This window comes from Engystomops pustulosus, chromosome 8 (genome assembly GCF_040894005.1).
Source record: "Engystomops pustulosus chromosome 8, aEngPut4.maternal, whole genome shotgun sequence".
In the NCBI taxonomy this organism is placed as follows: Eukaryota; Metazoa; Chordata; class Amphibia; order Anura; family Leptodactylidae; genus Engystomops; species Engystomops pustulosus.
In genome coordinates this window covers 16947040-16970446 of record NC_092418.1, presented here as the reverse complement: position 1 = coordinate 16970446, position 23407 = coordinate 16947040, and the positions used below count along the sequence as shown (strand labels likewise).

The 23407-nt window shown below is 43.4% G+C and overlaps 1 protein-coding gene and 1 long non-coding RNA gene across 4 annotated transcripts in view; one reads left to right on the top strand and one right to left on the bottom strand.

Moving 5' to 3' along the window:
* The window catches only part of LOC140074768 (uncharacterized), a 147596-nt gene that overhangs the window by 2223 nt on the left and 121966 nt on the right, over positions 1-23407 (bottom strand). The gene's annotated exons all lie outside the window — the stretch shown is intronic.
* Positions 1-23407, top strand: part of CACNA1H (calcium voltage-gated channel subunit alpha1 H) — a 308384-nt gene that overhangs the window by 188904 nt on the left and 96073 nt on the right. For all 3 annotated transcript variants that reach the window (XM_072119929.1, XM_072119927.1, XM_072119928.1), the window contains exons 8-10: positions 7641-7733; positions 9680-10460; positions 13449-13849. In XM_072119929.1, coding sequence (XP_071976030.1) covers positions 7641-7733; positions 9680-10460; positions 13449-13849 — 1275 coding nt within the window. The remainder of the gene's footprint in view (positions 1-7640; positions 7734-9679; positions 10461-13448; positions 13850-23407) is intronic.

The following is a 23407-nucleotide window of genomic DNA, read 5'->3' as shown; positions in this document are numbered from 1 at the left end:
TATCTCCTATCCATCTATCTCCTATCTATCTCCTATCCATCTATCTATCTCCTATCTATCTATCTATCTATCTCATATCTATCTATCTCCTATCTATCTATCTATCTATCTATCTATCTCATATCTAGCTCATTACATATCTATCTATCTATCTATCTATCTATCTATCTCATATCTATCTATCTATCTATCTATCTATCTCATATCTATCTATCTATCTATCTATCTATCTATCTATCTATCTATCTCATATCTATCTATCTCATATCTATCTATCTCCTATCTATCTATCTCACATCTATCTACCTATCTATCTCCTATCTATCTCCTATCTATCTATCTATCTATCTATCTATCTATCTATCTATCTATCTATCTATCTATCTCATATCTATCTATCTATAGTATTTCCTTAGCTGTGATGCTGCTCAAGGATTAAACCATTTCAGTGCAGAACTTTCTGAGAAATATGATGTGGGTTTTTCCTTTGCCAACAGAGATTTCCCTGTAATTTGTGCTTCCATTATTGGGCTCAGCGGAGGGGGACGCATCCATCTCCTGGAGACAGGCCGGGAAGGTGTCTTCATTCAGTAATCAGAGTTGTATCTGCTTCGGAGCTACTTACTCCACATGATACAATTTGGGGGAATGAGGCAGATTAGAGCCGCAGGTGGATGTCCTTATATACAGGATAAGGGGGCAGATTGGTTTACAGGGAGAGGATGAGCCTCAGGGGAACAGCAGTAATACAGTAGCACCGCATGTATCTCTATGGAGCAGGACGACCTTTCCTATCCACCACCTGGGAAAGCTGGGTGGCAACTGGCAGCTTTTGCTTGTATAGTGTTTCTTTAATGAACTATGAGCGCCCCGGTATTGATGACATAGATAAATGCGTTTGTTATCAGAGATCCTCTCCTCGCACACAGTCCTTCTATTTATACCGGAGGTCTGGGAAAGGCCACGTTATCCGAGAGGGAGAAGACCTCGCTCATGGCTGGACTCGCATCAGGCCGAGCCCGGGATGTGTCGCCGCTTACTTTCCCAGGTTGTAAATACAAGTGCCGGCCTGAGAAGACCCAAATATAGAGGCACTACTTCTATCTGGTCACTAAGCATCATACCACCATATAGTGCTGCCATATACATTCCTATATAATACCACCATATAGTGCTGCCATATACAGTCCTACATAATACCACCACATAGTGCTGCCATATACAGTCCTACATAATACCACCACATAGTGCTGCCATATACAGTCCTACATAATACCACCACATAGTGCTGCCATATACAGTCCTACATAATACCACCACATAGTGCTGCCATATACAGTCCTACATAATACCACCACATAGTGCTGCCATATACAGTCCTACATAATACCACCACATAGTGCTGCCATATACAGTCCTACATAATACCACCACATAGTGCTGCCATATACAGTCCTACATAATACCACCACATAGTGCTGCCATATACAGTCCTACATAATACCACCACATAGTGCTGCCATATACAGTCCTATATAATACCACCATATAGTGCTGCCATATACAGTCCTACATAATACCACCATATAGTGCTGTCATATGCAGTCCTATATAATACCACCATATAGTGCTGCCATATGCAGTCCTATATAATACCACCATATAGTGCTGCCATATACAGTCCTATGTAATACCACCATATAGTGCTGCCATATACAGTCCTACATAATACCACCACATAGTGCTGCCATATACAGTCCTATATAATACCACCACATAGTGCTGCCATATACAGTCCTACATAATACCACCACATAGTGCTGCCATATACAGTCCTACATAATACCACCATATAGTGCTGCCATATACATTCCTATATAATACCACAGTCTATATAACAGAGATAATACTGCCATATACAGTCCTCTGTGATACCTCCATCTATATTACAGAGATAATACTACTACATACAGTCCTATATAATACTACCATCTATATAACAGATATAATACTGCCATATACAGTCCTATATAATACCCCCATCTATATAACAGAGATAATACTGCCATATACAGTCCTATATAATACCACCACATAGTGCTGCCATATACAGTCCTATATAATACCACCACATAGTGCTGCCATATACCGTCCTACATAATACCACCACATAGTGCTGCCATATACAGTCCTACATAATACCACCACATAGTGCTGCCATATAGTCCTATATAATACCACCATATAGTGCTGCCATATACAGTCCTACATAATACCACCATATAGTGCTGTCATATGCAGTCCTATATAATACCACCATATAGTGCTGCCATATACAGTCCTACATAATACCACCACATAGTGCTGCCATATAGTCCTATATAATACCACCATATAGTGCTGCCATATACAGTCCTACATAATACCACCATATAGTGCTGTCATATGCAGTCCTATATAATACCACCATATAGTGCTGTCATATGCAGTCCTATATAATACCACCATATAGTGCTGCCATATACAGTCCTATGTAATACCACCATATAGTGCTGCCATATACAGTCCTACATAATACCACCACATAGTGCTGCCATATACAGTCCTATATAATACCACCAAATAGTGCTGCCATATACAGTCCTATATAATACCACCATATAGTGCTGTCATATGCAGTCCTATATAATACCACCATATAGTGCTGGCATACACAGTCCTATATAATACCACAGTCTATATAACAGAGATAATACTGCCATATACAGTCCTCTGTGATACCTCCATCTATATTACAGAGATAATACTACTACATACAGTCCTATATAATACTACCATCTATATAACAGATAAAATACTGCCATATACAGTCCTATATAATACCCCCATCTATATAACAGAGATAATACTGCCAAATACAGTCCTATATAATACCCCCATCTATATTACGGAGATGATACTTCCATATACAGTCATATAAAATACCACCATCTACATAACAGAGATAATACTGCCATATACAGTCCTATATAATACCACCATCTATATAACAGAGATAATACTGCCATATACAGTCCTATATAATACCACCATCTATATAACAGAGATAATACTGCCATATACAGTCCTATATAATACCGCCATCTATATAACAGAGATAATACTGCCATATACAGTCCTATGTGATACCTCCATCTATATTACAGAGATAATACTGCCATATACAGTCCTATATAATACCGCCATCTATATAACAGAGATAATACTGCCATATACAGTCCTGTATAATGCCACAATCTATATTACAAAGATAACACAGACATACTACTACAATACTCGTAATCTAAGGGGATTTATTAAAGTGGAGAACCCCTTTAATCTGTCTAATAGTCTTAGAATTGCGGTTTCTCCTTGACGTTTGAAGCATCTGGATGTGAGCATGTACCAGTCTGTGGGTGCGGGCGGGTGGGGGGCGAGGGTAGAGATGCAATGGGAAAAAAAAAATCAAAGATTCCAAATTTAGAAAAATAAGCAATTTCATGGTCCTTGCGGCAAAAAAAAGAACAAAATGCTGATTATGCATCGTCCTGAGCTAAAGATGAAATATGCGTCTCCATGGCGGCCGACCCCAACACTGCAGCGGAAAACATAAACACCACATGGGGTTTTCTATGGGACGATGCGGCTGTTTCTCATTGTAGAATCCGAGAACAACTGCATCTGGATTATGATGATCCCGCTGTTTATACCGCCATCATGCTGCAGGCTGCCATTGTGTGCGACAAATCTACAACTAGAATTGTACTACAGGAGTTTCACATAACTAACTTTACCAGAACTCCAAAAGTATCAGAAGTATTTTTTGACCACTAAAGAGTGCTGTCATTGGTTTGTAATATGCACAAGAGTATACAACATACTGTCCATATGTACAAGAATATAAATACTATAATACTGCCCCCTATGTACAGGAATATAACTACTATAATACTGCCACCTATGTACAAGAATATAACTACTATAATACTGCCTCCTATGTACAAGAATATAACTACTATAATACTGCCCCCTATGTACAAGAATATAACTACTATAATACTGCTCCCTATGTACAAGAATATAACTACTATAATACTGCCCCCTATGTACAGGAATATAACTACTATAATACTGCCCCCTATGTACAAGAATATAACTACTATAATACTGCTCCCTATGTACAAGAATATAACTACTATAATACTGCCCCTATATACAAGAATATAACTACTATAATACTGCCTCCTATGTACAAGAATATAATTACTATAATACTGCCCCCTATGTACAAGAATATAACTACTATAATACTGCCCCTATGTACAAGAATATAACTACTATAATACTGCCCCCTATGTACAGGAATATAACTACTATAATACTGCTCCCTATGTACAGGAATATAACTACTATAATACTGCCCCCTATGTACAGGAATATAACTAATATAATACTGCCCCCCTATGTACAAGAATATAACTACTATAATACTGCTCCCTATGTACAAGAATATAACTACTATAATACTGCCTCCTATGTACAGGAATATAACTACTATAATGCAAAAAGAAAAAGAGAGAGAAAAATAGCTCACCCAGATAGATTCTCTTGTGGCCTGGGAGCGGCAGGTTGCACGGAGTCCAAGGTCCTATCCGGTATCGGGACCACCGAGGAGGCAAATGGCAAAGAAAACAGAGGTACGGACTCCAGCAAAGAAGTTGTGAACAAGTGAAGTTTTGTAAGATAAAAGTATTCAAAAAATTTATTCCATCTTCATTAAAAGGAAAAAACTTGCAAGTAGCAAGGTGGCAGGTATGAGTAAGGACCATACAGCTTAAGGTCCGAAACGCGTTACCGCAAGCTCCTCTTTTTCCGTGTTTTTATGTCATGTCGTCTGTGTGATCCCATGCCTGCCACCTTGCTACTTGCAAGTTTTTTCCTTTTAATGAAGATGGAATAAATTTTTTGAATACTTTTATCTTACAAAACTTCACTTGTTCACAACTTCTTTGCTGGAGTCCGTACCTCTGTTTTCTTTGCCATAACTACTATAATACTGCCCCCTATGTACAGGAATATAACTGCTATAATACTGCCCCTATGTACAAGAATATAACTACTATAATACTGCCCCCTGTGTACAAGAATATAACTACTATAATACTGCCCCCTATGTACAAGAATATAACTACTATAATACTGCCCCCTATGTACAAGAATATAACTACTATAATACTGCCCCCTATGTACAGGAATATAACTACTATTACACTGCTCCCTATGTACAAGAATATAACTACTATAATACTGCCCCCTATGTACAGGAATATAACTACTATAATACTGCCCCCTATGTACAGGAATATAACTGCTATAATACTGCCCCCTATGTACAGGAATATAACTGCTATAATACTGCCCCTATGTACAAGAATATAACTACTATAATACTGCCCCCTATGTACAAGAATATAACTACTATAATACTGCCCCCTATGTACAAGAATATAACTACTATAATACTGCCCCCTATGTACAAGAATATAACTACTATAATACTGCCCCCTATGTACAGGAATATAACTACTATTACACTGCTCCCTATGTACAAGAATATAACTACTATAATACTGCCCCCTATGTACAAGAACATAACTACTATAATATTGCCCCCTATGTACAGGAATATAACTACTATAATACTGCCGCCTATGTACAAGAATATAACTACTATAATACTGCCCCCTATGTACAAGAATATAACTACTATTACACTGCTCCCTATGTACAAGAATATAACTACTATAATACTGCTCCCTATGTACAGGAATATAACTACTATAATACTGCCCCCTATGTACAGGACTATAACTACTAAAATACTGCCCCCTATGTACAGGAATATAACTACTATAATACTGCCCCCTATGTACAAGAATATAATTACTATAATACTGCCCCCTATGTACGGGAATATAACTACTATAATACTGCCCCCTATGTACAGGAATATAACTACTATAATACTGCCCCCTATGTACAAGAATATATCTACTATAATACTGCCCCATATGTACAAGAATATAACTACTATAATACTGCTCCCCTATGTACAAGAATATAACTACTATAATACTGCCCCCTATGTACAAGAATATAACTACTATAATACTGCCCCCTATGTACAGGAATATAACTACTATAATACTGCCCCCTAAGTACAGGACTATAACTACTATAATACTGCCCCCTATGTACAGGAATATAACTACTATAATACTGCCCCCTATGTACAAGAATATAATTACTATAATACTGCCCCCTATGTACAGGAATATAACTACTATAATACTGCCCCCTATGTACAGGAATATAACTACTATAATACTGCCCCCTATGTACAGGAATATAACTACTATAATACTGCCCCCTATGTACAGGAATATAACTACTATAATACTGCCCCTATATACAGGAATATAACTACTATAATACTGCCACCTATGTACAGGAATATAACTACTATAATACTGCCCCTATGTACAGGAATATAACTACTATAATACTGCCCCCTATGTACAAGAATATAACTACTATAATACTGCCCCTATGTACAGGAATATAACTACTATAATACTGCCCCCTATGTACAAGAATATAATTACTATAATACTCCCCCCTATGTACGGGAATATAACTACTATAATACTGCCCCCTATGTACAGGAATATAACTACTATTACACTGCTTCCTATGTACAAGAATATAACTACTATAATACTGCCCCCTATGTACAGGAATATAACTACTATAATACTGCCTCCTATGTACAAGAATATAACTACTATAATACTGCCCCCTATGTACAGGAATATAACTACTATAATACTGCCCCCTATGTACAGTAATATAACTACTATAATACTGCCCCCTATGTACAGGAATATAACTACTATAATACTACCCCCTATGTACAAGAATATAACTACTATAATACTGCCCCCTATGTACAGGAATATAACTACTATAATACTGCCCCCTATGTACAAGAATATAACTGCTATAATACTGCGCCCTATGTACAAGAATATAACTACTATAATACTGCCTCCTATGTACAAGAATATAACTACTATAATACTGCCCCTTATGTACAGGAATATAACTACTATAATACTGCCCCTTATGTACGGGAATATAACTACTATAATACTGCCTCCTATGTACAAGAATATAACTACTATAATACTGCCCCCTATGTACAGTAATATAACTACTATAATACTGCCCCCTATGTACAGGGATATAATTACTATAATACTGCCCCCTATGTACAAGAATATAACTACTATAATACTGCCCCCTATGTACAGGAATATAACTACTATAATACTGCCTCCTATGTACAAGAATATAACTACTATAATACTGCCCCCTATGTACAGGAATATAACTACTATAATACTGCCCCCTATGTACAGGAATATAACTGCTATAATACTGCCCCCTATGTACAGGAATATAACTACTATAATACTGTCCCCTATATTTGTTTTGTATTATATCCTGTTCTAACCTTCTCCTGTTCTTCTCCTCCGCAGGTGATAACCCTGGAGGGGTGGGTGGACATCATGTACTATGTCATGGATGCACATTCTTTTTACAATTTTATATATTTTATACTACTTATAATAGTAAGTATCACATTTGTCTTGCAGATGTTGGGAGTTTACCACTTTGTGACATCACTTTAAGTTCTGGGATAAATTTAGTCCTGGAAGTGTCGCTCTCTCTCCTTCTCCTTCTCCTATATTTTCTTTTGTCCCATTAATTAAGGACCAAATTTTTTTTTGACTTGTTGTAGTTATTGAACTTTTGCTTAGTAACGGCGGCTGTGGCCGTTGGGTGACAATTGAGGACCCCTATAGAAGTGGAGATGTAGTAGAACTCAGCGTGGTCCTGTTATAGGTCCCTGAAGATGTGTTGATGATAAAAGTTCAGCATCGTGTTGGGTTTTTGTTACCTTGTTTTAATCAAAAACATCCCGCTGATTCGGCAATTAAGAGGTTAATGCCAAATTACTGCCTATTATATCTGCAAATTGTTTCCGTGTGTAGACAGAGACAACTCTAATTAGGATCCCGCCGTCAGAAACAATGCAACAAAAAAACATTTGTTTTTGTTTACGACACCAGTTTACACAGGCGACAATGGATTCAACTCACGAAAATTACCCCCAAAACATATTAAAAAAAAAAGAAACTAAGGGGGTCATTTATTTTTTCCTTCCTTTGGTGTTTTTGCGCCTTTTTGCTGTGTAATGGCTGTTTTGCGCCTATTTTGCTAAATTTTTTTGGGTTGAATGTTACGCCTCAATACGCTGAGTGTAGTTGCGCCCTATTTGTCATTACATTGCGCCTCTTTACAGATGTTTGCACTCCATTTATTGTATTATTGTACCTTTATGGGCGCAAATAATTGCCCAATAACACACCAATCCTGACTGTGCTTAGTTAAGGCAATGGTGTGATTAAAGGGCAATAAGGCACAAAAAAAACCCTGCATTTGAGAAAGAGCCAAAATGACAAAAACAAATGAGGTGAAAAAAAGAATAGACTCACAACAGGCACAAAAAGAGCGCAGAGAAGGGGGAAATAAGATAAATGACGCCCCCCCCCCCCTAAGTTTTTGGGAGGTCCCTTCTGTACAGAGAATTTTTGATTGGGATGAGATGGATCACATGGATGCGAATGATGATGTCACAAGTCTCTCTCGTAAGGGCAGGTAACGGGATGGAAGGATCAGGCGTGCTAGATTTCAACATGCCCAATCCTTTTATCAGACAGACTCCCGGACTCTTGAAGATTCATGGCAAGGTCCGAGGAAGTCAGGAGAAATCTGATGGGCATCGTTGGGTTTAGATATTAAAGAGAACCTCTTAGCAATATTATGGAATTAGAATTTTTTCACTAGCCCGACTGTACCTGAATAATCTGATAGTAGAGAGCACAATATGAAGAGTGTCAGGACCCAATATGTTAATTAGACACTTGTCCATCAGGTGGTTGATCCATGGAGCTTGGCTCCACCCATCTGACTCATAACATTAATTAAATAGAGAGGTAAACTGGAACATAGAGAAACAATCTGTGAAGGGACAATTGTTAAAGGTTTCAAAGAAGTGCTGAGAAGTCCCCTATAAGCTTTCGATTGATTTCTAGTAGCAGCTCCCCCAAAAGCTCTTCCTCTTGACCTTCCCATATATATATCCCACCAAACTTGTTAAAATTCATCACTTCAAAGGCTCCCCCCCCCACCAATTACAAGTAGAGAAGAGTTAGAAGTCCAATATCTTGTGTGAGCTGGTCAACCATTCCCGACGTAGTCGGTGAGTTCAGAGGACATGAATCTAACTTACCGATTAGTTGTCACCCAAATTTCCTCGATATTCCACTGATATCGTAAGGCTGTGCTTTACAAATATTCCAGAATGCCTGAAGAACGGTTGACCTTTGGGACATCCCTGTTATGTTTCCATGACCTTCCATCTAGTATACACATATTGTGATGTTAACACGGTGCTCAGCGCCTTCAGATCTCCTTTCAAGCCATTTTTATTTTCGATGGTTTATTCCCTCAGGTGGGTTCTTTCTTCATGATAAACTTGTGCCTGGTTGTGATAGCAACACAGTTTTCCGAAACGAAACAGAGGGAGAATCAGTTAATGCAAGAGCAGCGGGCTCGATACCTCTCCAACGACAGCACAATCGCCAGCTTCTCCGAGCCGGGAAGTTGCTACGAGGAGTTATTGAAGTACATCTGTCACATTTTTAGGAAAGTCAAGAGGCGGACGCTAAGGTTATATAATAATTGGCAAAATAAGCGGAGGAAAAAAGTCAACCCCAACAGTAACATGAACGGGCAAGGGCGGGGCCGCAAGTGCAAACGCAGAATCACTTCCATCCATCACTTAATTCATCACCACCATCATCACCATTACCATATCACTAATGGTAGTCCTCGTGGACCCAGGTCCAGTCCAGAGATATGTGACATGGAGATGAAGATCATGAAGCCAAAAAGTCAACTTAGGCTTCTCCCTCCATCGCCTAATCATCAGAACACTTCACCCAATAGCGAGTCCGTCCATAGCATCTACCACGCGGATTGCCACTTTGAGGGACACCAGTTGAAATCCTGTAAGTCTTCCAATGCTTCCTCAAACACCAAACTGGATGCTGGGCTCAACCACACCAATATGAACTATCCCACCATCCTGCCTTCCCCCACCAGTAAAACCAGCCCCGCCACCTTGCCGAAAGGGAAGAGGAGCGGCAGTACTCCGGCCAGTTTGGTGAACAGCCCCGTCAGTCTGAATGCTGAGACTTATGGGAAGATACATCACCTCGTCGGAGAACATGGTTAGTAATAATTCTTGATTATTTTTGTGCCCAATGTCAAAAGCCAACCAACTTTTTTTTAATTTATGAAGTATTTAATCAATGTCATCATCATGATAGTGTAGAAGAACACTGGTTGTTGAGTTACGTTGACTGACCAATTCAGATTAAGTTCTTTCTGATCCATATGGTTGCCAGGTGCCGGACACCCATAGTGGTCAACTACTAAAGATTCATAGACATGATGTAATTCCTCATTATCCCTTTAGGGGCACTGTAGATAAATTAAACACTTGGTGATTCTGGTTTTTCTCGCTGGTCTTCTCACAGATTACAGCTGATCACTGGAGCAGTAAGACAACTATCGGTATTATTTGGGGAGTTTTGTAACCAAAGGCATTGTCGAAAGCGGCCTCCCCCTATAAGGGTTACAGTATGGCCTCATACAGCTTCAGCCATATCATGGTCCGGCACACTTTACACAACTCACTTCTGATTTTCTGAAGGCTTGGTGTCGGATCCTTGCCTTGGCCGGGTCTGATCCGCCTTATATAATCATAACTGGAGGTAATAATCACAGTTGTGAATAACTCATTACTCTGCCCCGCAGCCAAGTGGAAGGGAATCACGAGCGATGGCTTCATAGCATGGGAACATAAACACTTAAGTATAATTGCATACATTTGTACTACATAAATAGCTGCGTGGTGATCTGGAGAGAAGCCGCTCCATTAAAGAGAGACTAATGCCTAATACTGAGAGCGCGTGCGGCAGCGGTGAGGACCAAGTGTTCTCCAACGCTAGTTACCCCCACCGGGCTGCCACCATTTACAAAATCCTGTTAACATCACGCAACATTTACAGGCACTCAGGGGGGGGGCTGCTATTGTGACAACACAGGGCACCTGCGTGGTACTCCAAGCCGGCAGCGATGGCAGTCATCAGGAGGTCTTATCACTGTATAACGACTGTCAGCCATAAGCATTGTCCTGCAGAGACGTTGTCCTGCAGTCACGTACCATTACTACTCCCCCAGGACTGTCAGCCATAAGCATTGTCCTGCAGAGACGTTGTCCTGCAGTCACGTACCATTACTACTCCCCCAGGTTTGCACTAGTCTATGTGATGTGGGGATCATTGACTTCATGTGTCTTCCAATCCCGACACCTGATGATATATATCGGAAGTTTGGGTCAGTATGGATCCGGATACTAATTCCATTTGAGAATATTCATGAGAATATTGCATGGGCTCATAGAAAGTTGATCTTGTGATCTTGTAGTCCATGATCATCCATGTAAATTACAGAATTGGCCCATTAAATTGCACCAGAGTTGGTACAGGACTGAAGTCGAGAGTCGAGAGGGATTCCCTGGTAGTCACCCTTCAACCACTATCTGGACTTCTCTGCAAGGAGATCCCGGTTCGCTACCCCATGAGTAGTCTCATTTAGCAGGAGCTGCTGGTCATTAGGTAGTTGACTTCAGCATGTGTGACCAAGACAGAATGCAGACGTCGTAGTCAGACGAGAAGAGATCAGGTTGGCGGAGTACATTCATAGTAGGCCCGAGACGGGAGAGTCTGAGATTTGGCTACACAGTAGACAAGCAGTAGGTAGGGACAGGCAGCAGGTAGGTCAAACACAAGGTGTCAGGTCAGAATATCTAAGCAATTACTAGCACAAAAAGGATCTTATTGCTCATAGAATGGAGGAAGACACCATAGAAGGACTGTGATAGCAGGACATGTGTCATAGAGAGGTTGGATTGCCCATGCACGTGTGATCAGTAGTGGAACTTTAGATGAATGGAGACAAATAAAGACAGAAAAGCGAGCTACAAACATGGTGAAGTGCAGGACACTGGACAGTGGGACCCTAAAGCCAAGGAGTGGGACAAAAAACCCCTAAAGGTAGAAAGGAAGAGTAGCCCCGACCTTGACCAACATGGTCGCAGTTATTTTTATTCAGTAAACAATATGGCCGCCCCCTTTTCTTGATACGAACGCCAACGCTGGAAGATCAATTTCTCCCGGAACTGGGAAAAATCAGAAAAGAGAGAAATGTTCAAAGTACTTTTCCGTCATGTGCGGCTCGTCGGTGTTTATCTCCTAAACATTCCCTCGGGGACGGCACCTATAAGCCGCTGTTCGGATCTCTTCATTGACAGCACATATGTTTAGATGAAAGCTGCAGACTGATTTGCATGTGTATAGTTTATTTAATGGAAGCTGCGGCTGTGTCAGCACCACCGCCACCCCCACTGTGCTTACAGAATTGCTTACTTTCGGCAGGCGGCCACGTTAACTCTGAATTACATATGACTGCTAGAAGTTGAATTGTTTGAAGATTCATTCCCTTTAATCAACACTGGAAGAAGCGTAGGGGGTTCCTGAATGGGGCAGATTAGTACATACAGACCAGGGCCGCAATCAGGGCAACCCTGTACCAAGCAGGGAAGGGGCGCAAACTAACCCAAGGGCTGCCACCAGTCTCTACATGGGGTCTAAGATTCTTCAATGGAAAATGAGGGGCAATGGTGGTTCCCGTTACGGTGCCCTTTAAGTCACATAAGTGTAAGAGCAAAGGTAGCGGGTAATATTTGATTTCTCATTCGCCATGGACCTCTTATTTGTATGATATGGACCCAAAAGGGTACAGATTCACAGTATTTAATAGGGTGTAAGATGAAGCTTATTGGACATAGTATTGAGTTTATTGGCCCTTATTATGGACCCATATGGGACCCAGTTCAGACACTGGGCACAGTTGTATGATGAAGTGCCAATAAGCGAGTCAAAGTAAATCCCACCTCCCTGACTTTTCACAAAACAGGAAGAGTCCTCTCAACCAATCAAGAAACAGAATATCTTAGAGGCAGTTTCTTTAACCATGGTCCATTACAATCCAGTACAATATGGTGGGCGTGAATGGAGTCTGTCGAGTTTTGCATAGAAATGACAAAAGTAATGATTATTTTCTTTATCTTTACTTTTGATTCTTATATGTAGGCCTCTGCCGAAGTTCCAGCAAATTATCGAGTCTGAGCGTCCCCTGTTCCCTGCCGAGCCCCCAGCCAAGCCAGATCATCTGCGAGCTCCAAAACTGTGCCTACTGCGCCAATCTCCTGGAAAATCCAGAGCTGGAGCTCAGCGATTCTGACAGCTGCGAGTCCGACACCAACGCAGTGTATGAGTTCACCCAGGACTTGAGGCATGGAGACCAAAGAGATCCCGTCCAGAAGGGGAAGACATTCAGGAAGAAGGAGAAGGAGGCCAATAAGATCTGCAAACTCTGGGAAGAGTTCACCAATCGGCTGAAACGGATCGTGGAGAGCAAGTACTTCAACCGGGGGATCATGATCGCCATCCTGATCAACACCCTCAGTATGGGGATCGAGTATCACGAGCAGGTAGGTGGAGGGCTACATTCTAAGTCTTATGTTATTATTGGACCCTCTTAGTTGTTGGACCCCATTCTGGGCCAATGATTACATGAAATCCATATTCTGTGTTTTTGATCGTAAAATTTCAAAAAAACTGATTTCATCTCTTCTGCAGTGGTAGATATCTAGTACTGTGAGAGGTTAGATGAGGACAGGGACATGAGGATCTTCTTGACGTTGCGAATCACACAGTCACACGAGATGCATTTAATAGACACCGAATTTCGGAGAAATTTGCTGCAATTATATTGTGCAGACACCTCGCCATCCGCGGCAGCAGCTGAGCGCGCCCAGGGGCCCAAGCGTCTCCATCCGCAGCAAATACTAATTAGGATATTGTGGGGTCCTGCTCGTTACTAGAACTGCTGACACCTCAAAGGTTAATTGGCTTTTTGTCCCCCCGAATGGCAGAAAATGAAGATGAGCAGGAAACGTTCAAGAAAACGAGGCTGCAGAAGACGAGCGCGGCGCTTTGTTGTGGCGGAAAGCAAATTACATCAACTTTGTACTTTTTATTGTAAACCTTTGCTATGAGATGGGGGTGTTTAGGATATCGGAACCTTCCGTGGCGATTCCTAGAAGCATTTACTGCGGCTTTGTATCCATCTGACACCCCTTCCTCTATTCATCTGTAGCCGTTACAGAGACTGTCCGTCATAATGGAGGCCTTGGAGGTGAACTATTTTCAGTAGAGACCCCAGACTAGACCCATCATCTGTACTGACCCCAGACTAGACCCATCATCTGTACTGACCCCAGACTAGACCCATCATCTGTACTGACCCCAGACTAGACCCATCATCTGTACAGACCCCAGACTAGACCCATCATCTGTACTGACCCCAGACTAGACCCATCATCTGTACTGACCCCAGACTAGACCCATCATCTGTACATACCCCAGACTAGACCCATCATCTGTACTGACCCCAGACTAGACCCATCATCTGTACAGACCCCAGACTAGACCCATCATCTGTACAGACCCCAGCCTAGACCCATCATCTGTACTGACCCCAGACTAGACCCATCATCTGTACAGACCCAAGACTAGACCCATCATCTATACAGACCCCAGACTAGACCCATCATCTATACAGACCCCAGACTAGACCCATCATCTATACAGACCCCAGACTAGACCCATCATCTGTACAGACCCCAGACTAGACCCATCATCTGTACTGACCCCAGACTAGACCCATCATCTGTACAGACCCAAGACTAGACCCATCATCTGTACAGACCCCAGACTAGACCCTTCATCTGTACAGACCCCAGACTAGACCCATCATCTGTACTGACCCCAGACTAGACCCATCATCTGTACTGACCCCAGACTAGACCCATCATCTGTACTGACCCCAGACTAGACCCATCATCTGTACAGACCCCAGACTAGACCCATCATCTGTACAGACCCCAGACTAGACCCATCATCTGTACTGACCCCAGACTAGACCCATCATCTGTACTGACCCCAGACTAGACCCATCATCTGTACATACCCCAGACTAGACCCATCATCTGTACTGACCCCAGACTAGACCCATCATCTGTACAGACCCCAGACTAGACCCATCATCTGTACAGACCCCAGCCTAGACCCATCATCTGTACTGACCCCAGACTAGACCCATCATCTGTACAGACCCAAGACTAGACCCATCATCTATACAGACCCCAGACTAGACCCATCATCTATAAAGACCCCAGACTAGACCCATCATCTATACAGACCCCAGACTAGACCCATCATCTGTACAGACCCCAGACTAGACCCATCATCTGTACTGACCCCAGACTAGACCCATCATCTGTACAGACCCAAGACTAGACCCATCATCTGTACAGACCCCAGACTAGACCCTTCATCTGTACAGACCCCAGACTAGACCCATCATCTATACAGACCCCAGACTAGACCCATCATCTGTACAGACCCAAGACTAGACCCATCATCTGTACTGACCCCAGACTAGACCCATCATCTGTACATAGCCCAGACTAGACCCATCATCTATACAGACCCCAGACCAGACCCATCATCTATACAGACCCCAGACTAGACCCATCATCTGTACTGACCCCAGACTAGACCCATCATCTGTACTGACCCCAGACTAGACCCATCATCTGTACATACCCCAGACTAGACCCATCATCTGTACAGACCCCAAACTAGACCCATCATCTATACAGACCCCAGACTAGACCCATCATCTGTACAGACCCAAGACTAGACCATGCATCTGTACATACCCCAGACTAGACCCATCATCTATACAGACCCCAGACCAGACCCATCATCTGTACAGACCCCAGACTAGACCCTTCATCTGTACAGACCCCAGACTAGACCCTTCATCTGTACAGACCCCAGACTAGACCCTTCATCTGTACAGACCCCAGACTAGACCCTTCATCTGTACAGACCCCAGACTAGACCCATCATCTATACAGACCCCAGCCTAGACCCTTCATCTGTACAGACCCCAGACTAGACCCTTCATCTATACAGACCCCAGACTAGACCCTTCATCTATACAGACCCCAGACTAGACCCTTCATCTGTACAGACCCCAGACTAGACCCATCATCTATACAGACCCCAGACTAGACCCATCATCTATACAGACCCCAGACTAGACCCATCATCTGTACAGACCCCAGACTAGACCCATCATCTGTACTGACCCCAGACTAGACCCATCATCTGTACAGACCCAAGACTAGACCCATCATCTGTACAGACCCCAGACTAGACCCTTCATCTGTACAGACCCCAGACTAGACCCATCATCTATACAGACCCCAGACTAGACCCTTCATCTGTACAGAACCCAGACTAAACCCATCATTTATACAGACCCCAGACTAGAACCTTCATCTATACAGACCCCAGACTAGACCCTTCATCTGTACAGACCCCAGACTAGACCCTTCATCTGTACAGACCCCAGACTAGACCCATCATTTATACAGACCCCAGACCAGACCCATCATCTGTACATACCCCAGACTAGACCCATCATCTGTACATACCCCAGACTAGACCCATCATCTATACAGGCCCCAGACTAGACCCATCATCTGTACATACCCCAGACTAGACCCATCATCTGTACTGACCCCAGACTAGACCCATCATCTGTACTGACCCCAGACTAGACCCATCATCTGTACATACCCCAGACTAGACCCATCATCTGTACATACCCCAGACTAGACCCATCATCTGTACATACCCCAGACTAGACCCATCATCTGTACATACCCCAGACTAGACCCATCATCTGTACTGACCCCAGACTAGACCCATCATCTGTACTGACCCCAGACTAGACCCATCATCTGTACATACCCCAGACTAGACCCATCATCTGTACATACCCCAGACTAGACCCATCATCTGTACAGACCCCAGACTAGACCATGCATCTGTACTGACCCCAGACTAGACCCATCATCTATACAGACCCCAGACTAGACCCAACATCTGTACAGACCCAAGACTAGACCCATCATCTGTACATACCCCAGACTAGACCCATCATCTGTACATACCCCAGACTAGACCCATCATCTGTACTGACCCCAGACTAGACCCATCATCTGTACTGACCCCAGACTAGACCCATCATCTATACAGACCCCAGACTAGACCCATCATCTGTACAGACCCCAGACTAGACCCATCATCTATACAGACCCCAGACTAGACCCATCATCTATACAGACCCCAGACTAGACCCTTCATCTGTACAGACCCCAGACTAAACCCATCATTTATACAGACCCCAGACTAGACCCTTCATCTATACAGACCCCAGACTAGACCCATCATCTGTACATACCCCAGACTAGACCCATCATCTGTACATACCCCAGACTAGACCCATCATCTGTACTGACCCCAGACTAGACCCATCATCTGTACATACCCCAGACTAGACCCATCATCTGTACATACCCCAGACTAGACCCATCATCTGTACATACCCCAGACTAGACCCATCATCTGTACAGACCCCAGACTAGACCATGCATCTGTACTGACCCCAGACTAGACCCATCATCTATACAGACCCCAGACTAGACCCATCATCTATACAGACCCCAGACTAGACCCATCATCTGTACAGACCCCAGACTAGACCCATCATCTATACAGACCCCAGACTAGACCCATCATCTATACAGACCCCAGACTAGACCCTTCATCTGTACAGACCCCAGACTAAACCCATCATTTATACAGACCCCAGACTAGACCCTTCATCTATACAGACCCCAGACTAGACCCTTCATCTATACAGACCCCAGACTAGACCCTTCATCTGTACAGACCCCAGACTAGACCCATCATTTATACAGACCCCAGACCAGACCCATCATCTGTACAGACCCCAGACTAGACCCATCATCTATACAGGCCCCAGACTAGACCCATCATCTGTACAGACCCCAGACTAGACCCATCATCTGTACAGACCCCAGACTAGACCCATCATCTGTACAGACCCCAGACTAGATCCATCATCTATACAGACCCCAGACTAGACCCATCATCTGTACATACCCCAGACTAGACCCATCATCTATACAGACCCCAGACTAGACCCATCATCTATACAGGCCCCAGACTAGACCCTTCATCTATACAGACCCCAGACTAGACCCTTCATCTGTACAGACCCCAGACTAGACCCATCATTTATACAGACCCCAGACCAGACCCATCATCTGTACAGACCCCAGACTAGACCCATCATCTATACAGGCCCCAGACTAGACCCATCATCTGTACAGACCCCAAACTAGACCCATCATCTGTACAGACCCCAGACTAGACCCATCATCTGTACAGACCCCAGACTAGACCCATCATCTGTACAGACCCCAGACTAGACCCATCATCTATACAGACCCCAGACTAGACCCATCATCTGTACATACCCCAGACTAGACCCATCATCTATACAGACCCCAGACTAGACCCATCATCTATACAGGCCCCAGACTAGACCATGCATCTGTACATACCCCAGACTAGACCCATCATCTGTACAGACCCCAGACTAGACCACACATCTATACAGACCCCAGACTAGACCCATCATCTGTACAGACCCCAGACTAGACCACACATCTATACAGACCCCAGACTAGACCCATCATCTGTACATACCCCAGACTAGACCCATCATCTGTACATACCCCAGACTAGACCCATCATCTGTACAGACCCCAGACTAGACCATGCATCTGTACTGACCCCAGACTAGACCCATCATCTATACAGACCCCAGACTAGACCCATCATCTATACAGACCCCAGACTAGACCCATCATCTGTACAGACCCCAGACTAGACCCATCATCTATACAGACCCCAGACTAGACCCATCATCTATACAGACCCCAGACTAGACCCTTCATCTGTACAGACCCCAGACTAAACCCATCATTTATACAGACCCCAGACTAGACCCTTCATCTATACAGACCCCAGACTAGACCCTTCATCTATACAGACCCCAGACTAGACCCTTCATCTGTACAGACCCCAGACTAGACCCATCATTTATACAGACCCCAGACCAGACCCATCATCTGTACAGACCCCAGACTAGACCCATCATCTATACAGGCCCCAGACTAGACCCATCATCTGTACAGACCCCAGACTAGACCCATCATCTGTACAGACCCCAGACTAGACCCATCATCTGTACAGACCCCAGACTAGATCCATCATCTATACAGACCCCAGACTAGACCCATCATCTGTACATACCCCAGACTAGACCCATCATCTATACAGACCCCAGACTAGACCCATCATCTATACAGGCCCCAGACTAGACCCTTCATCTATACAGACCCCAGACTAGACCCTTCATCTGTACAGACCCCAGACTAGACCCATCATTTATACAGACCCCAGACCAGACCCATCATCTGTACAGACCCCAGACTAGACCCATCATCTATACAGGCCCCAGACTAGACCCATCATCTGTACAGACCCCAAACTAGACCCATCATCTGTACAGACCCCAGACTAGACCCATCATCTGTACAGACCCCAGACTAGACCCATCATCTGTACAGACCCCAGACTAGACCCATCATCTATACAGACCCCAGACTAGACCCATCATCTGTACATACCCCAGACTAGACCCATCATCTATACAGACCCCAGACTAGACCCATCATCTATACAGGCCCCAGACTAGACCATGCATCTGTACATACCCCAGACTAGACCCATCATCTGTACAGACCCCAGACTAGACCACACATCTATACAGACCCCAGACTAGACCCATCATCAATACAGACCCCAGACTAGACCCATCATCTGTACAGACCCCAGACTAGACCCATCATCTGTACAGGCTCCAAAATGGACATATCTGAACAGACCACTTACCTATACAAGAACTAGACTAAGCAACCCTAACCTATCTCTTCATGTCCCTGACCAGACCAACCGTCATCTATACAAACCACAGTCTAGACCACCCGTCATAACAGATCCACAGACTATATCATCCAAACTAGGGCAACCATCTATGCAAACCCAGACTACCCATCTTTGCAGACCCAACAGCGGCACATATAGCACACCAAAAACACTATATATATATTTATGCCTACCATATATATAAAAAGAATCCTATATCCTCGTCAAACCCCTGATTCGAAATTTTTTTCTCCCTACCCAGGATTATATGTTGAAGGGTGGTTGTGCCCACGGTGAGACCTCACCAATACTAATTTTAAGCTTCATTCTAAATCTAAGCTTGCCCTTAGATGGTCTAACCTTAGAGTTGTCATCTGTAGCGCCATCTTCTTGGAGATTTTAGCAGCCTTGGTGATTTGGTAACTCTACTAGTAGATTTCCATTTTCCGAAGCTTCCAGGAGAAATGTCAAATAACCTTGTGGTCTCTTGTCCAATGACCCCCCCAGGATCGATATAGAAGAGGTAGAACAGGACTTCCAACAACAAAACCCTAAAGACTCAGGTGTGGACTTGTTTCAGTAGAGGTTACGGGAGGGGGGGGGGATATTAGAGTAGGTGGTCCTGGTGGCATTGGTTAAAAGTTGGAGCCCGTTCCATTGCGAGGATTGAATCATTTAGTATATACGATAAATACCCATGTGCTGGAGGATGAGCGCGGCTAATGGGCCGGCAGCCTCGTACAGATCCCTATTGTTGGCTGTGCTGCTTTCACACACAGCTTGGCTCCCGCCGAAGAAAAACCGGAATATTTTATTAAAATGCTAATGAAAGATTTAGCTTTTAAGTGGAAATAAGAAGCAGAGTTTCTCCCGGCTTTTCCCGCCGCTTGGACTGATGTTTTTGTATTTTGATGCCTAAGTCTTTTGATGGAGCCTCCTCTCAGAAGGAATCGAGGCACAGAATCTAAATGAGCGTATTGTTTGAGGAGGTGCCCGCTTCCTTCCTTTAAAAGATAAAACTTCTCTCTCTCTCGTGTGCCATGGAAATTCATTCCAGACCCACAGACCGGTCCCAAGCAATGGAGACGCGTGACGATGAGAGATTGTCTTTCATCCGTAGGGTTTTGGATTCTAGTGCGTGTATAACCCTTAAAGATCGAAGGAGGATATGCCAAGAATGGAGGATTTTTGACATAGTTGAGAGGAGTGTGTCATAGAAGGGAGCTACATGGATGACAATGCTACCAAAATTGGTTAAAAGTTGTAACCCCGTACTATGTTACTCAACACACTGCACTTGGGGTTATATCTAAGTGTGGTGACAAAGACAATGTCCTGATTTTCACCATTTTAACCCCCAATATGGTGATCTTCAGGGAACCACCAAGTTGCTACCTCCAGAAGTAGCCTCCAATTAGTGGTAGCTGAGACAGAGGGGTCAAGAGATGCAAGTACATGGCACCAGAGAGACACGAAAGGATGTGGTCAGTTAACTAGTCAAGGTCAGGTCAGGTGTTGTAAATGTAGACACTTTTACAGGACACTAAGGACTAGGTAGACCTTATTCCATATTTTCATGGCTTCAGTCCTCAAACTATGGCAGAACAGTAACTCAGTGAGTGCGGGCTCCCTGTGTTACTCAATATATTTAACTTGGGGTTACTCCTAAGTGCATAACCTAAGCGGACTTGCACCGACATATGGAAATCTGTAGGGAACCACCAAGTCACTACCATCAGAAGTAGTTGTGGCCGCTGACACGGGTGGGTCAAGAGATGCCACTGCATGGCACCAGAAGGACAGGAAAGGATGCGGCTAGTGAACTAGTCAAGGTCAGGAAAGACTTAATTAATGGAGACAACTTTGCTGGACAGTAAAGACTCATTTGACCTTATTGCTCAGGAACATTCCCATGGCTTCAGTACCTAATGGTAGAACAATAACTTAGCGAATGTGGAGTGTGTTACCTTAATTTGTACCCTTCAACTCTGTAGGGAACCACCAAGTCACTACCTCCAGAAGTAGTCTCTTTTCTGTGGCAGATGACCAAGGTGGATGAAGAAGTCCAAGTACATGGCATTGCTCAGGCACCTTCTCATTGGGAAAGTTGCCTTAAATAACCAAGACTGAGCATTGATTGGATAAAGCAGACACAAGGGAACTATTGAACCATACTGAAGCAGGAGAATAAAGTTGGCTAAGAGAGGTAGGATATGGCCCTAGCACCTGCTGGCTGCCAATATTACAGGAGAACATCATGCATCATTATAGGATATATAGATAATGTGAGCCGGGAGTTGCCTTATATAGCTGGAGGCAACCGGAGGAGAGGCAGCTTGCAGGGTAGACTAGTAAAAGGAACATCTAGTTTATTAGTGTTAAAGCTCCCCCTAGTGGTGACTAAAGGCACCCAATATTCTATCTTGTAGCTCCATCTGTGCAGAGGATTTGGACTTATAGCAGCAGAATATAAAAATTATATAAAATAAATCATTAAGAGGAGAATTCTTTTTACCACTATTGTTCACTTTTTCGGTTTATTATATAAAATAAAGAGAAATTAGGAAACAAATCTAAGTAGGAAGAGAAAACAAACCCAGAGTGCGGTCTATTACTCCAGCAGGCAGAACAGTGTCTATATGGTTCTTATTAGATCGCTATGGCCGCCGAGCTGGAGGGATTGATTTAGACGTGGGCTGCTATTGATTCCTGAGGCGTGAGTGGGAGTCCGCAGACTATCTCATCTCGAGGCGCGTAACTCATACGGTGGCGCGTTGCATGTTTACTGCTGGGTAAACAAAGGGATTTTAATCTGGCGCTTTATATCACCGCAAAGCGCTTTCCCCGATCTGTCAGTGGGGGGGGGAAGTGCTCCACCACAGACTATGAACGGGGAACGGGAGGGGTACCCGGATTATTTACAGGGGGGACACACAACACCCCCTGATCAGTACCACTCATGTGTTGTCTATAAGTTGAGTAAAGATTTAAAGGAACATGACACATGGACTCAGTTCCTACAAAAATGTACAATGAGGGCATTGCAATGA